Source organism: Aedes albopictus, chromosome 3 (assembly GCF_035046485.1).
Source record: "Aedes albopictus strain Foshan chromosome 3, AalbF5, whole genome shotgun sequence".
NCBI lineage: Eukaryota > Metazoa > Arthropoda > Insecta > Diptera > Culicidae > Aedes > Aedes albopictus.
This window is the reverse complement of record NC_085138.1, coordinates 53,971,313-53,984,818: the sequence shown is the minus strand read 5'-3', so window position 1 is coordinate 53,984,818 and position 13,506 is coordinate 53,971,313. Positions and strand designations below refer to the sequence as shown.

General features: G+C 38.4%; 1 protein-coding gene across 1 annotated transcript in view; it reads right to left on the bottom strand.

Moving 5' to 3' along the window:
• Positions 1-682: 682 nt before the first annotated feature.
• The window catches only part of LOC109411327 (dipeptidase 1), a 911,905-nt gene continuing 899,081 nt past the window's right edge, over positions 683-13,506 (bottom strand). The window contains exon 12 of the mRNA XM_029870619.2: positions 683-1,855. Coding sequence (XP_029726479.1) covers positions 1,748-1,855 — 108 coding nt within the window. The 3' untranslated portion in view covers positions 683-1,747. The remainder of the gene's footprint in view (positions 1,856-13,506) is intronic.

Genomic DNA, 13,506 nt, shown 5'->3' with positions numbered 1-13,506 from the left:
AATGTGAGAAGAAAGCGATCATAAACTCGGGTGGATGTTTCACGTGAGAAGAACCAGCAATTAGGTTCAAATTGTTTTGCTGAATTTCAGTTTGCGAATACGTGTTTCTGATGTGTAAATGGACGTCAAGGTATGCACATAGTTTCCTCTTGACTTGGTTAGCCTAAGGGTGCTATTACACTCTTTGCCCAGACGCCAAATATTTGACCACTTTTGACAGATAAATTTTGCAAGGTTGTTTGGCTCTGTTTGTCCCTATTCGTTTTTCGAGAGTGACAAATACTTTTGTTTGCTAGGTACACCTTGGTCAAAATTTAACTGTCAAAAGTGGTCAAATATTTGGCATTGGTCAAAGAGTGTCATACTAGCTTAAGAAGGTATAACAAGAAATGTGCATTCACAGCAAAAAAAAATCTTGTGATTTCACATCATTTTCCCTGCACATCAGTCACGTCGTAAAAGCGATGTACAAATTATACCACTTCCATGCAGCAAATTAGCCGCCGTAGCTTCAAAATGGGTCTAGCAATCGCTGGGTAAATCATATATAAGTAAAATATTGGCATGGATTCGTTCAGTGATTCCTTGATTATGAGGCATATTCCTTACCTCTTGGCTATTTCGCCGAGTTATAAGGTAGATGATAATTATGATGCGATGCTACTTCTAGGTATTAGCTGTAACGGGTTTGTTGATACTTTCCGGTGCCAACTAGGATGTACATGGTGAGAGTGATAATTGTTGGAGAACGATGCCACCGAGTAAAATTACGTTAAAAAATGGACACATTGCTAGAAGTTGCCCGCATGGATATTACAAAATTATTTGCTGTGTTCGTTCGCTTCAACATTTCCCAAACAGCTCACACCCCAAACCAAGCCTCTGTCGTTACAAAATCCGGAGCACTTGTAGACACTCCTAGTTCGGGTTTATTCGGTATGTAACATGTCAATAATTTCTACACAGTTATCGTTTGATTAAATTTCATTGGTATCGTTCACTGGTTTAATGCTTTTATACACAATTAGCCTAAAGGTTTTCTTTTTATCCTTATCTGTTTGTCATTTAGAATTTTTTTCCCATCTCTTAACATTCGAATTTCGTAACTTCGTTAGTCCATCTGTTAGTTTGCCCTAAATAGTTTAACTTTCTGTCTTCAAATTTTTACATCTTTTCCTCTCTCGAGCAGTTTCTCTCTTTCGGATTATAACGCTATCGTTGCACTTTTATTTTACAAATAGAAAAATATACGAAAATTTGGTTTTCTTGGAAAAAATTCGGTAGTGATGAGTTCTGCTTCTTGTTTGCCGCCCACCTTTTATGCGGGCTGCCGCTTCTGTATGATATGCGAACTTTTTCTTTTGTTTTCTTAAAATCATCCTTTTTTACGTGTGAGTTGGTTGTTTGATTGTTGGCTTGTTGTAGTTTTGGTTTAAGATTTTTATCTACGCGCAGAATGAGTTGTCTCCTATTCAGCTTTTGCCACTGGCAAAAACATGACCTTTTACCGGTGAATTTGAATATCCTACAGTCAGGTAGTGTGAATGTGTACAAAGTGAGTTCTTTTTTTTTGTTGTGGTTGTGAATGTGCTAGTTTGATTTCGTTTTTTCCCTTCTGTAAGGATGAACTTAATACGATTGTACTTTTACCGGATTCTTTCGAAGATCAATCCTATCGGTAGCATGATTCTGTTTTGGTTCAAGGGAATACCTTATAGTAGTAGCTTACGGGAAGATTTCGTTTACGTCACGTTCGTGGCCCCGAGTAGCGGCAGTAGGACCTCCCGAGGATGTCCTCCGGTGGGATCGATTGGTCGATCGGCAGCATGCCCTGGGCCTCCAGTTGGTCTCGCACCTGGTTGGAAAAGAGCAGAAAAAATATGATGATGTAGATATATCCCAGAGAAATGAAGTAAACTTTTATGTCGAATTTAGTGAACCCCATATTTTCTACTGTCAAGATAAAGGTTTCTTACAAACCCCCCTGAGTATATTCCACATACTGCGGGCAGAATCTCGAGGTAACGTTGCCAGACGAGGGCGACGCCGATGTGGCCGCTCTAGAGTACTCTACTGTGTGCAGCATAATTGTCCCATGTTAGTTTTTATGATTTTGACTTCTTATCATCAAAAGGTTTATTTTTGCGTATAATTTTAGAATCTACTTTCGGTTAGCACTTTGTTCCGAAACTCCATGTAAATAACATCAAGTAAATTTTTCCCATGTTCAGTTTGGCATCGTAAGTTGTCCCATGTTTAATTTTTTCAGCATAAGCTGTCCCATGTTCATTTACTTTTTTCTCAAAAGCTATCAAACGTTTAATATATACGCATAAAAAGCTACCCAAGCATCTTGAGGGAATCCTGATATCATTTGTAAAATTCAACATGGGACAGCTTATGCTGCAAAAATCGAGATGAGACAGCTTATGATGAAAATTACAACATGGGACAGCTTATGCTGAACATCTCACATGACATGGGACAGCTTATGCCAAGAAAATCCCGAAAATTGCTAGATTTATCCCATCACAGTTTTTAGCATTAGCATTAGCATTAGCATTAGCATTAAGCGAATCGCACAAATTCGTAGGTGGTACAGTCCTAGACCGCTGCTATGAGGGTTGCCTCCTTCCCGTCCGAACCAAAGCACAAAGATTTGGGACTAATCTCTGACTCTTAGACAAGACTGACGCAATCCTCCAATGGTCGAGCACTGTCCTGGCCACGTCCTTGCGACTGCTGAGGAATGGGAAAGGATGGTTAGTTTTGAACACCTATGAAAAATGTAGACAACTCTACGATCTCTCAGGCCTAGGTGTCACGGGAATTTGGGTGTTGTTAGTGGAAGGGTAAACTCCAAAGGATATGCTTGGTTAACGTTCAGGCACACCATTGTTAGACTGCTTCGAATCAGTTGTCTGGCCAATTCATCATCGTCATCTTGTTGGCATTTGGTTGAATTACTAGATTCTTCGGTTGATAATCTGAAATATAAAATAATATTAACATCGTACGTCAAATAAGCTACATATTAGTGATACGCTCGCCACAGTTACATATTTTTAAAATATTATTTATATAGTACGATACATTTACCTGAATCCTGCTGAAATAAAATGTTAATTAGCAGTTCATTGAAACACAAATACTACAAAACACAAGGAAAAGAGCATCAAACTTTGATCTTGGAATATTGCCAGGAACAACTTGGGACAAAAAGTATATATTGCCTAGAGTTTATCACTTGTTTTTTTTTTGCAAGCAGCATTTTCTATTAACTTTCCGAAAATATACAAATACCCGTTTAAATAAATAAAATTTATTGAAATTTTCCGAATTTGCAAGGTTTTCCAGGAAGCAGAAATCCTGAGAGATTTTATTTTATATTTTTTGGGGACTCTTCTGTACTTCTATATTGTAGCTTACATTTTTATATTTTTTTATTCACGATAGTATTCGTACACTTCGTCACAAAAGATGATGATGATGATGATGATGATTGAATACCCACCATCAGCGCAAGGATTACCTATGGCTGTTGAACTCAGAGTTGACCACAAATCCTTTCCAAACATGCTGAATTAAATGGCTAAATTTCAGGAAATTTAGCAAAAACCATCTCCTCCTGACGAATAGAACCCCGATAATTAGCTAAGTTACCCTATTTCATCTGGGCTGGATCAGAAAATATGTTTTCTTAAGGTCCCATTAGACATGGCAAATATTTGACCAAACAAGCTCAACAAATGACCAACACATCGTGAATCATAGCAACCTTGGATGAATGTCGGACTTCAATGGCCAATATTTGGCATAATGACGTAATGGCATAATGACATAAACAGTCTAATATGGCACCTTTATAATTATCAGAAAGATAAAAAATACAGAAGATTTTTATGGAATTCCTCTAGTAGTTCTATATGGGATTTTCATAAGGAATTCCTTCAGGGATGCCTTTAGGAAGTTCTTTTCGAATTCTTCAAGAAGTCCTTTTGAGATTCTTCATGAATTTCTAACTGCATTGCATTAGTTTGCTAATGTTTATAACTTTGGAACTATTTTTTTTTCCATGACGGTATGTCATTTATAAAATAATAAATGGCAAGTTAAAACAGCCTACACGGGATAGACAAAACGATAGGCACTGCCAAAATTTTCACTTTAAAAAAAATGTTCAATTGGGTTTTTAAATTAAGAAAAATGTATCGATTTTTTGATTTTATACGAAAGAGCACCTTCTTCTGAGCCACTATGATTTTTTTCAGATTTTTAGAACTTTATTTTGATACCTAAAATCAATTTCAAAGAGATTTTTTGAAATCACCTTTTGACAGCTGGGTAACTGTTTGACAGCTCAACCCAGTACAAAATGCGACGAGGGGTGATTCGACAAATCGCTCCCATACAAACTTCAAATTGATTTTTAAATAGGTTCCCGGGCACCAAAATTCATGAAAATTTGGATTTCGGCTCAGTTTTGCACGCAGATTCAGAAAATGGAATTATCTCAACATCGCTAAAGAAGCCTATTAGCTGTTACTTTTCGTGAAGTGCATCAAATATTCTCAAATTTTCGTTGAGGGTTGTTCAACTAGTTGTGTATCAGTGGACAAAATTTGGAAAAGATCGAGGTATTCTGCACGAAGTTATAAAGATTTTAGAAAAAGGTATAATTATCCGATAGACAACTTTGAGCTGTTATATCTCCGGATTCAATGAACCGAATGCAATGACATTTTGGCCCTTTTTCTATAATTGGAAAACTTACACTGGAAATTTGAAAATATTTGATGCACTTTTCGAAATGTTACAGCTATTTGATTTTTTTTTTCTTGAAAAGGGAAAATTTTGCCTGTTCCGATCATTTTGTCTATCTCCTGTATTATCTGGAAGTATTACAAATGTTATTTTTTCTGCAATTCCCTCTTAGATTGGTTCAGAAATTCCTTTGTTTTTTTTTTTCGGGGATTCCCCCACAAGTTCCTTTTTAGACTCCACAAAGAGGTCCTTTTTTTCTTTATTAACGAGATTTTTAGTCCTAGGCTAGTTCATCTCGGAACCCACGCTTTACTTCCCTTCTGAAGGAAAAACTCACATTTTGCGAGTTTTTCGGGAGTGGGATTCGATTCCAGGTCCTCGACGTGATACCCAAGTAACACACTTGTCATAGAAGAGTCACAGCGGCGCAAGTTTTTGTTGCGCAGAAGTCACTGTGACTTTTTTCTAGCAAGTTAGAGTTAAGTCACAGTGACTTCTGCGCAACAAAAACCTGCGCCGCCGTAACTCTTCTGTGACAAGTGTGTTACTTAGGTAGTCACATGCTTTAACCAAATCCGCTCCTCAAAAGAGGTCCAGAATCCTTCAGGAAATTCATTCTGGAACTTCTCCTGGAGTTATCCTTCTAAAATGTTTAAAGGAACTTGTATATCAATCCTGGATCTGATGGAATTATGAAGGGATTTCTGAAATAAATAACAAAAGGAATAAGCACACATGTCACAGAACAGTCACTGTAAGATTCACTAAGAAAATTTCTGGAAAGGTTTTCAGAGAAACCTTTAGAAGAATGTACAGGGATTTGTCCCTTGTGGAACCCTTTCAGCCTCTATTTATTCTGGGTTTCTACACGAAGTTTCTCTGAGGGATTTTTTCTAGGCTTTCTAGTGCTACCCCTTCTAGAGTTTCTTCTAGAAAATTTCCGGAAATCTTCTAAGATTCTGGGATATCTTCAAACTGTATTTTGAATTTCATCGCGGAAGTCCTCCTTGGCAGATTCTTCAAGGGATTCATGCTGGAATCCCTTAGAAAGTTAAATCTTTTATTTTGACAAAACTTGAGAAATATCAGGAAAACATTTTAGAAGAAATGAATTAATAAAAAAGTCCAGACCAATTATTTGAACGAATTCCTTGAAAATTCTCAGAAGGTATTTCTGGAGGAACCCAAATTAAAAATCGAAAAGAATACCAGAAGTGATCATAAAAGAAACTCCAAAAAACACCAGAAGATGCTACGGAAGGAAATGCAGAAGGATCTCCTCGGAAAATCCTGAAGTGAACTAATTGAGCAATCCCTGAAGAAACTTTTTCTGCCTCGCTTCAACTTAGTGTTCTTTGAGCACTTCCACAGTAATTAATTGAAGGGCTTTCTTTGCCTGCCATTGCGTGATTTTTTATATTGTGAGGCAAGTGCAATGATACACTATGCCCAGGGAGTCGAGAAAATTTTCCCGACCGGAACGAGAATCAAACCCGCCGTCTCCGGATTGGCGATCCATACATAGCCTTAACCACTAGGCTAACTGGAGCCCCCTTTTGGAGAAACCTTTTGGATAAATCACTACAGAATTATCAATAGGAATGCTGGGATGAATTCTCAAAAGAAACTGCGTAGGGACTTCCAGATGAATCTCTAAGAGTAGTCATTGGAGAAATTCCTTGAGGCATCACAGAGGAAACTATTTGATGATGAAAGTGAAAGGGATTCGAACTTTTGCAGGAATCCTATAAGAAATTACTGGAAAACTTATCGTAACAAATCACAAGCAGAATACCAGGAGAAATTCTTCTTGAAATATCTTCGAAGAATCTTTTAGAGGCATCGGCATCGCAGAAGATTTTATAGATATTTGGAAGAAGTTTCTGAACAAAATAAAACAGAAACGATCCAGGAGGAATACCTGGATGAATTTCTGAAGCAATTCCAGGAGGATGTCACAAGCCTGGCTCTAACTCTGATTAAAATCTGGTCAAGTTTCTATGGTACCACACTTCAGAAGATCAGAAATGTGGCCAAAGTAATAAAAATAATGTCGAAATATCCTCCCATCGCCTTATTGCATAAATTATTAAGATATGAAAATTCACAAACCTGGATTTAAACCAATTGAAATCAAGTCGCTTTTCCGGGGAAGCCAGGTGACGAAAACCCAGGAATGTGGTCAATTTGACCAATAATGCTAAAAATAACCCTCATTGACTGTGTTTTCTAAATTCACGAAGTCATGTCGCAAGGCAGGTTCTAAATTTAATTAAAAAACTGACAACTTTCAAATGGATAGGAGATCCCATAATGTGCCCGATTTGCCCAAAAAATGCGCGAAATACCCTTCCATGATTTTGATTTGCAAGCTCATGAAATTTTACATGTTGCAAAGCAGGATCAAAAGATGTCAATTTCTCGATTTTTGCTTAGGCTAACCAGATCAAGTGAAAATAACAACGTTTGATTGCTCTGACATTAACACACGCAGCAGAAACGCGTGTTTTATGATCAGTGATATGAGTAAAATGAGTAAATGCTTTAACTTTGCTAAAATGCATGCGTCAAACCTTTTACTTGAGCATTTGCTCAGGTTGGTATGATAAAACTGAAAGGATGAGCATTTACTTTTCGAACATCGTATTCCATATGAATAAAGTTGGGAAAGCTGAGTAAATGCTCACAAAAGCTTGAGTCACCTACGGACCATGCTCAGTTGACAGTGAAGACATTTATATGTTGCAAAAACGTCAAATTATGATGACCGGATGTTGTTCGGAAGACAATTACTACCCTCAGGGCAGCTCTGATAATCCTTCGGGGTCACAAGTGTCAACTTCTATGAAAAGTGCATGACCTATATTGGGAACTCCAGGAGGAACTTCTAATAGAATCTCAGGAAAAACTCCTGGAGGAAATTCAGGAGGAATCTCAGGAACTCCCGGAGAAATCCTAGGAGTAACTCCTGGAGGAATCACAGCAAGAACTTCTAGAAAAATCCCAGTAAGAACTCCTGGAGAAATTCGAGGAGGAACTTCAAGAGGAATCTTAGTACTTCCTGGAGGAATCCCAGAAGAAACTTCTGGGGGAATCCCAGGAGGAACTCCAGGAGGAATCCCAAGAGGAACTCCTGTAGGACTCCTAAGAGGAATTCCTGTAGGACTCCTAAGAGGAACTCCCGTAGGACTCCTAAGAGGAACTTCTGGAGGTTCCCCAGGAGGAACTCCTGAAGAAATCCCAGGAGGAACTCCTGGAAGAGTCCCAGTAAGAACTTCTGGAGGGATTCGAGGAGGAACTTCAGGAGGAATCCCAGGACTTCCTGGAGGAATTCCATACGGAACTTCTGGATGAATTCTTGGTGGAATCCCAGGAGGAATTCCTAGAGGAGAGCGAGGATGAACTTCAGGAGGACTCTCAGGACTTCCTGGAGGAATTCCTGGTCGAATCCTAGGAGGAACTCTTGCAGGAGTCCCAGGAGAAATTTCTGGAGGAGTCCCAGGAGGAACTGCTAGAGGAATCCCAGGAGGAACTACAGGAGGTATCCCAGGAGGAACTCCTGGAGGAATCCCAGGAGGAACTATAGGAGAAATCCCAGGAGGTACTCCTGGAGGAATCCCAGGAGGAACTCCTGGAGGAATCCCAGGAGGAACTCCTGGAGGAATCCGAGGAATTTCCTGGAGAAATCATAGGAAGAACTCCTGGAGAAATCCCAGGAGGGTTATCCCATCACAGTTTTTCTTTAAAAATTCAAAGTAATTTGAATGTTTACGAAACTTTTTTCTCATACCAATTCTAACGCTATGCTGATGAATTCACTTTGTGTTTTTATTACAGTTGTATATAGAGAAGGAAACAAGGCTGAAACTTAAAACGCGTTTGTCTCAGTTTGCTGTTTTGCAACATGGGACAACTATGCTGCACTGCTGGAGTACAGTAAAAAATTCCATCAACGGCGATACCGAGAGAACCATTCGGTACGTGGAACGGAGTCCAACGAAACGAATGGTTAGACGTGGAATGCAGAGTGATTTTTGAGAAGAACGTAGTGTGGACGGTAAAGCTGCAGCATGGAACCCGGCATAACGTGTAACTTTATAAACAACTTAACAAGAAGCTGAAATGCGGAAACGGAACTGCTGTGCCGTTTCCAAGAAACACGGATGCTCTACCAGAGGCTTAACGCATACCGCAACGGTTTGGTATTGCAATTCAAAATCTGCAGGGACATTGAAGGAAGCCTTTTGACGGATGGACGTGAGGTTATTGAATGGTAGAAGCAGCAGTTCGATGAACACCTGCATGGCGTGAAGAAAGTATGCACAGGAGATCGAGGCAACGGAGGAGAAGACTACATCAGTGCAACAGAGAACGGTAATGATCCACGCTGTCCGATAAATTATAAAAAAGGCCTTCTCTGCTACCAGTGCAATGCAAATAATCTGAGACTAGCGAGTTTTATTGCAGCTAAATGAATAACCATCACACTCTGGACGCAAACACATCCGTATTCTCTCGCAACCATAGAGACCTTGTCCCTGGTGGACGGTCGGCACTTTTCGCGTATCACTGAGGATCTTCAGAGGGCTAAACATGTTGATTTGTGGCCTTGTTGTTTACGGTTCGGAATTTGGGCGAAATTGGTTCGCGTGCAAATGTATGACTTGCTGGTGGCACCCCTCCAGGAGTTCCTTCCGTGGTTGTGAGAATGCTCCAAGAGTACCTCGATTCCTCCAGCAATGTATCTAGTAATTCGCTCCGAGATTCCTTCAGGAGTTCCTCCAGCAATTCCTTCTGAGAATACCCTAGCAATGACTCCTCTAGGAGTTCCTTCTGTCATTCCTCAGAGAGCTCCATTTGAGATTCTCCGAGGACTCTTCAATTCCTTTTGTGTCTTTAAGGGTTTTTTTTTCGAGATTTCTTCAGAAGTTGTAGGGCTCCTCCAGGAATTCTTGAAGCTTTTTTCAGTGATTTCTTGAAAGAAGAATGAAATCCTAGAGGAAATTGATTAAAGTAGTTCCCGGATGAATCCTGGAAGGAATTTCCGAAAGAATCGCAAAAGGAGTTCCTAGTGTAATCCCAGAAGAGGTTCGTGGAAGAGCTCCCGGACGAATTACAGAAGTAATTTCCGAAGGAACCCCGCAAAGATTTTTTGATGGAATTCCAGAAAAAATTCTTGGAAAAATAGAGAGAGAAGTTTTTGAAAGATTCCCGGAATGAGTCCGTAAAGGAATTCAGGAACGAGTTTATTTATTTAAAGGAATTCAGAAAGCAGATCAGGACAGAATCCCAGAAGCATTTCTTGGAGGAATTTTGGAAGAAGTTCTAAAGGTGTCTGCAAAAAATCCTGGAAAAAGTTTCTGGAGGAATTCCGAAAAAGAATCATGGAGGAACCCCAGAAGAAACTCCTTGAAGAATTCCGGAAAAAGTTCATGTACGAATCCCGAAAGGAGTTCCTGGAGCGATCCCGGAATAAGTTCTTAGAGAAATACCGGAAGAAGCTAATGGAGGATTCCTGGAAGGATTTCATAAGTGTGTCTCAGATTTTCTAATGAAATTCCCGAAAAATCTCATAAAGAACTCCCGGCTGAATCTCCCATGTAACTCCTGCAGTAGCGCTGAAGGAGTCCCTGCAGGAATTTTGGAAGGAGCTCCTGAAGAATTCCCGGAATGAAGCAACCCAAGATCCCAGGTGGAACTTTTGGCGTAATCTCAATAGAAAATTTTTGACGAATCCCAAAAAGATCAATGAAAGAAAACCGTTAGCAAACTCCTGGTTGAATCTTAGGAGGCACTTCTGAAGGTATCTCAGAAGAAATTACTTAAGAAATCCCGGAAGAAATCTCTAGAGAAACAAGTGCTGGTAACCTGGGAGGACTTTCCCGAGGAATCCCAGATGGAACATGTTTAGAAATCTCAGAAGAAAGCCCTTGTACAGACTAAGATGCGATCCCAATTAATACCTCAGAAGAATCTCATAAGAAACTTAGCCAAAGAAGAAACTTTTGGATGAGTCCTAGAAAAAGTTTGTCGAGAAACCGCGGAAGAAATTCCTGGAGGAATTCCGGATGAAGCTTCTGTGGAATTCCAGAAGGAATGACAGCAGCAAACCGCCCATGGAGAATCGACGAGCTGAAATATGGACTTATGTAGGGCAAATTTTGATTATCAGTTAGTCAAAATTTCAGCTTCGTACAGCATTTCATTTGCAAAACATATGTTTTGGGAAGTTCCGAAACTCGCCTCCGGATAATCGAGAAAATTGTGTTTTCGGCAATTCCTCAGGAGAAATTTGTTTGTCAATTTGGATTTCTTTTGGAAATTCCTTTGGAATTGGCAAATTTTTTCGGCAGTTTCTTTGAGAACTTCTTCGGTAATATGTTTGAAATTTGTTCTTAAGGAGTTTATTTGTCATCTTCTTCAATCGGCAAATCCTTCGGATTTTTTTTGCACCCCATTTGGTTTGGTAGTCTCTTAAGGTTATTTTTAATATGTCAGCAATTCTTTTGGTATTTGTTTTTTTTTCGTTCTCCATTTTTTTTAGGAATTCCTTTAGTGAAACCTTCGGTACTACCTTCGGCAAATCGTTCAACAATGGCTTTGGGAACTCCTCGCAAATTTCTTTGAAAATTATTTTCTTTATCTATACAATTCGGAATTGTTTGGGCAATTCTTTTGAAAACTTCTTCGTAAATTATTTTCTATAACTCCTATGAAAATTCTTGGAACAACTTCTTCGAGATTTCTGTAGTAGTTATTCAACGTTTGGCAGTTCCGTTGTAACTTGCATGTAACGATGTAATCTATGTAACGACAAATTATGGGGAAATTAAATCAGCAATTTGTTTGAAAATCTCTTAGGTAAATCTTTTAATGACCTCTTCGATTATTACTTTGGGAACATCTTAGGCAATTTCATAGGAAGTTTCTTTGAAAAAAATCTTCGGTAAAAGTTTTGAATTTTTTTGTACATTCCTTTTGAATTTGCTTGAAAATTCCTTCGTCAACTCTTTTCGGAATTCTTCTTGAAATTTCTTCAGAAATTCCTTGGATAATTTGTTCAATAATTCCTTGAATAATTTCACCAGCATAGTCTTTGGAAAATCGTTCGGTCATTCCTTAGGAAACTCATAGCAATTCTTTGGGGAATTCTTTTAGAAACTTCTTCGGTATATACTTTGAAAATCTATTCGAAAATGTATTTGTGAAAGCTTGCGGAAATTTTTATGGAAATTTCTTCGGCAATTCCTTTGGAATATATTCCGTCAAATTATTATAAGATTGGATTTGACCAATTTCTTTGAAAAACTTTCATAATTTATTCAGGAATTCCTTTGGCAATTCTTCTAGTTATCCTTTGGCAACTCATTTGTAAACTTCTTAGGTAATTTTTCTGGAAATACCTTGAGCAAGCCCAATTGAGAATGCCAGAGTTTCCAAAGTAATGGCAAAAGAAATAACCAAAAGAATTCCCAAAAATATACCAAAGGAATTGTGGAATGAATTTTAAGAATAATTGTCTAAGAAATTTTCAAATTTATGATCGAAGGAGTTTCCAGAGGAATCGCCGAAAATGATTGCTCCGAAATTGGGAATTACTTGAGGATTTTATAAGGAGATTGCCGAAGAAATTTTCACAAAAAGTGCTTAGCATCAAAGTAATTCACAAAAGTATCGCCGAAGAAATTATCAATGGAACAGTCAAACATATTCTTAAATTTTCGACTAAATTATCAAAAAAAAAAAAAAGCTGGCAAAATTTATGAAGAAATGGCCGAAGCAATTTTCGGATGCAATAAATATGTATACAATCAAATAATTAACGGATAACAAAAGGAATGCAAGGAATCCTCGACCCAACTTTTCCACTTCATTTTATACAAAATTCGTGTTCTTAGGGATGCTCATTTTTCCTCCAGAATAGCGTTAGGTTTTAAAAAAATATTTTTTTTTATTTGCATGTCAAATTTAAGTCCTGACAACTTAAAATGACTGCAAAACGTGATTTCTTCTTATAAGTCATAGTTCAGAGGCAATACAAAATGTTCGCAACTATCTTGAACTTCCCTAGCTACGATCGAATAAAAATTTTCGTAGATTTGTCTATGAAAAACACTTGACTCAACTAAAATGTGTTTGGATTTTATTCCTCCATTGTGCCGCATTGTGAAAACAATCAGAGAAATTTAAAATTATGCGCCCAGGTGCGACATTTCACATCAAATAACCCATTAACTGTAAGCCATCGACCTACCAAACAACTTTGCCGAAGAAACTAACTTTCCAAGTAATCAGGATCCTAAGATACACAAGTTATAAAATTAGCGTTCTCTCTAGCGCCGTCTAGTGCAAAACCGTGAAAGGAACGGCCCATCAACTGTAAACCCTTTAAAATACTTTGCCACAGAAACCATCTTTCTAAATACTTTCATGTTTCTGGTACACATAAAGCACAAGAGAATCGAAAGATAAAACTTCTGAAGACTACAACCCTCCAAGATGAATATTCTGAGCTTTAGAGTGAGATAAAACTGATCTAGATCACTTAAGCAGAGCAAGATCAGAAGCGAAGACGTGAGAATGTAGTACCAACTAATCCGAAGCACTTTGGCAAAGACTGCCTCCCAACAAGATACATATCTAGAGATCTGGAGAGGTATATCGAAATAAAAAAAACTTATCTAGATCAGTTACAGCACATCTTTACCAAATCCGAAGATGTAAAATGTAGCAACTATCAAC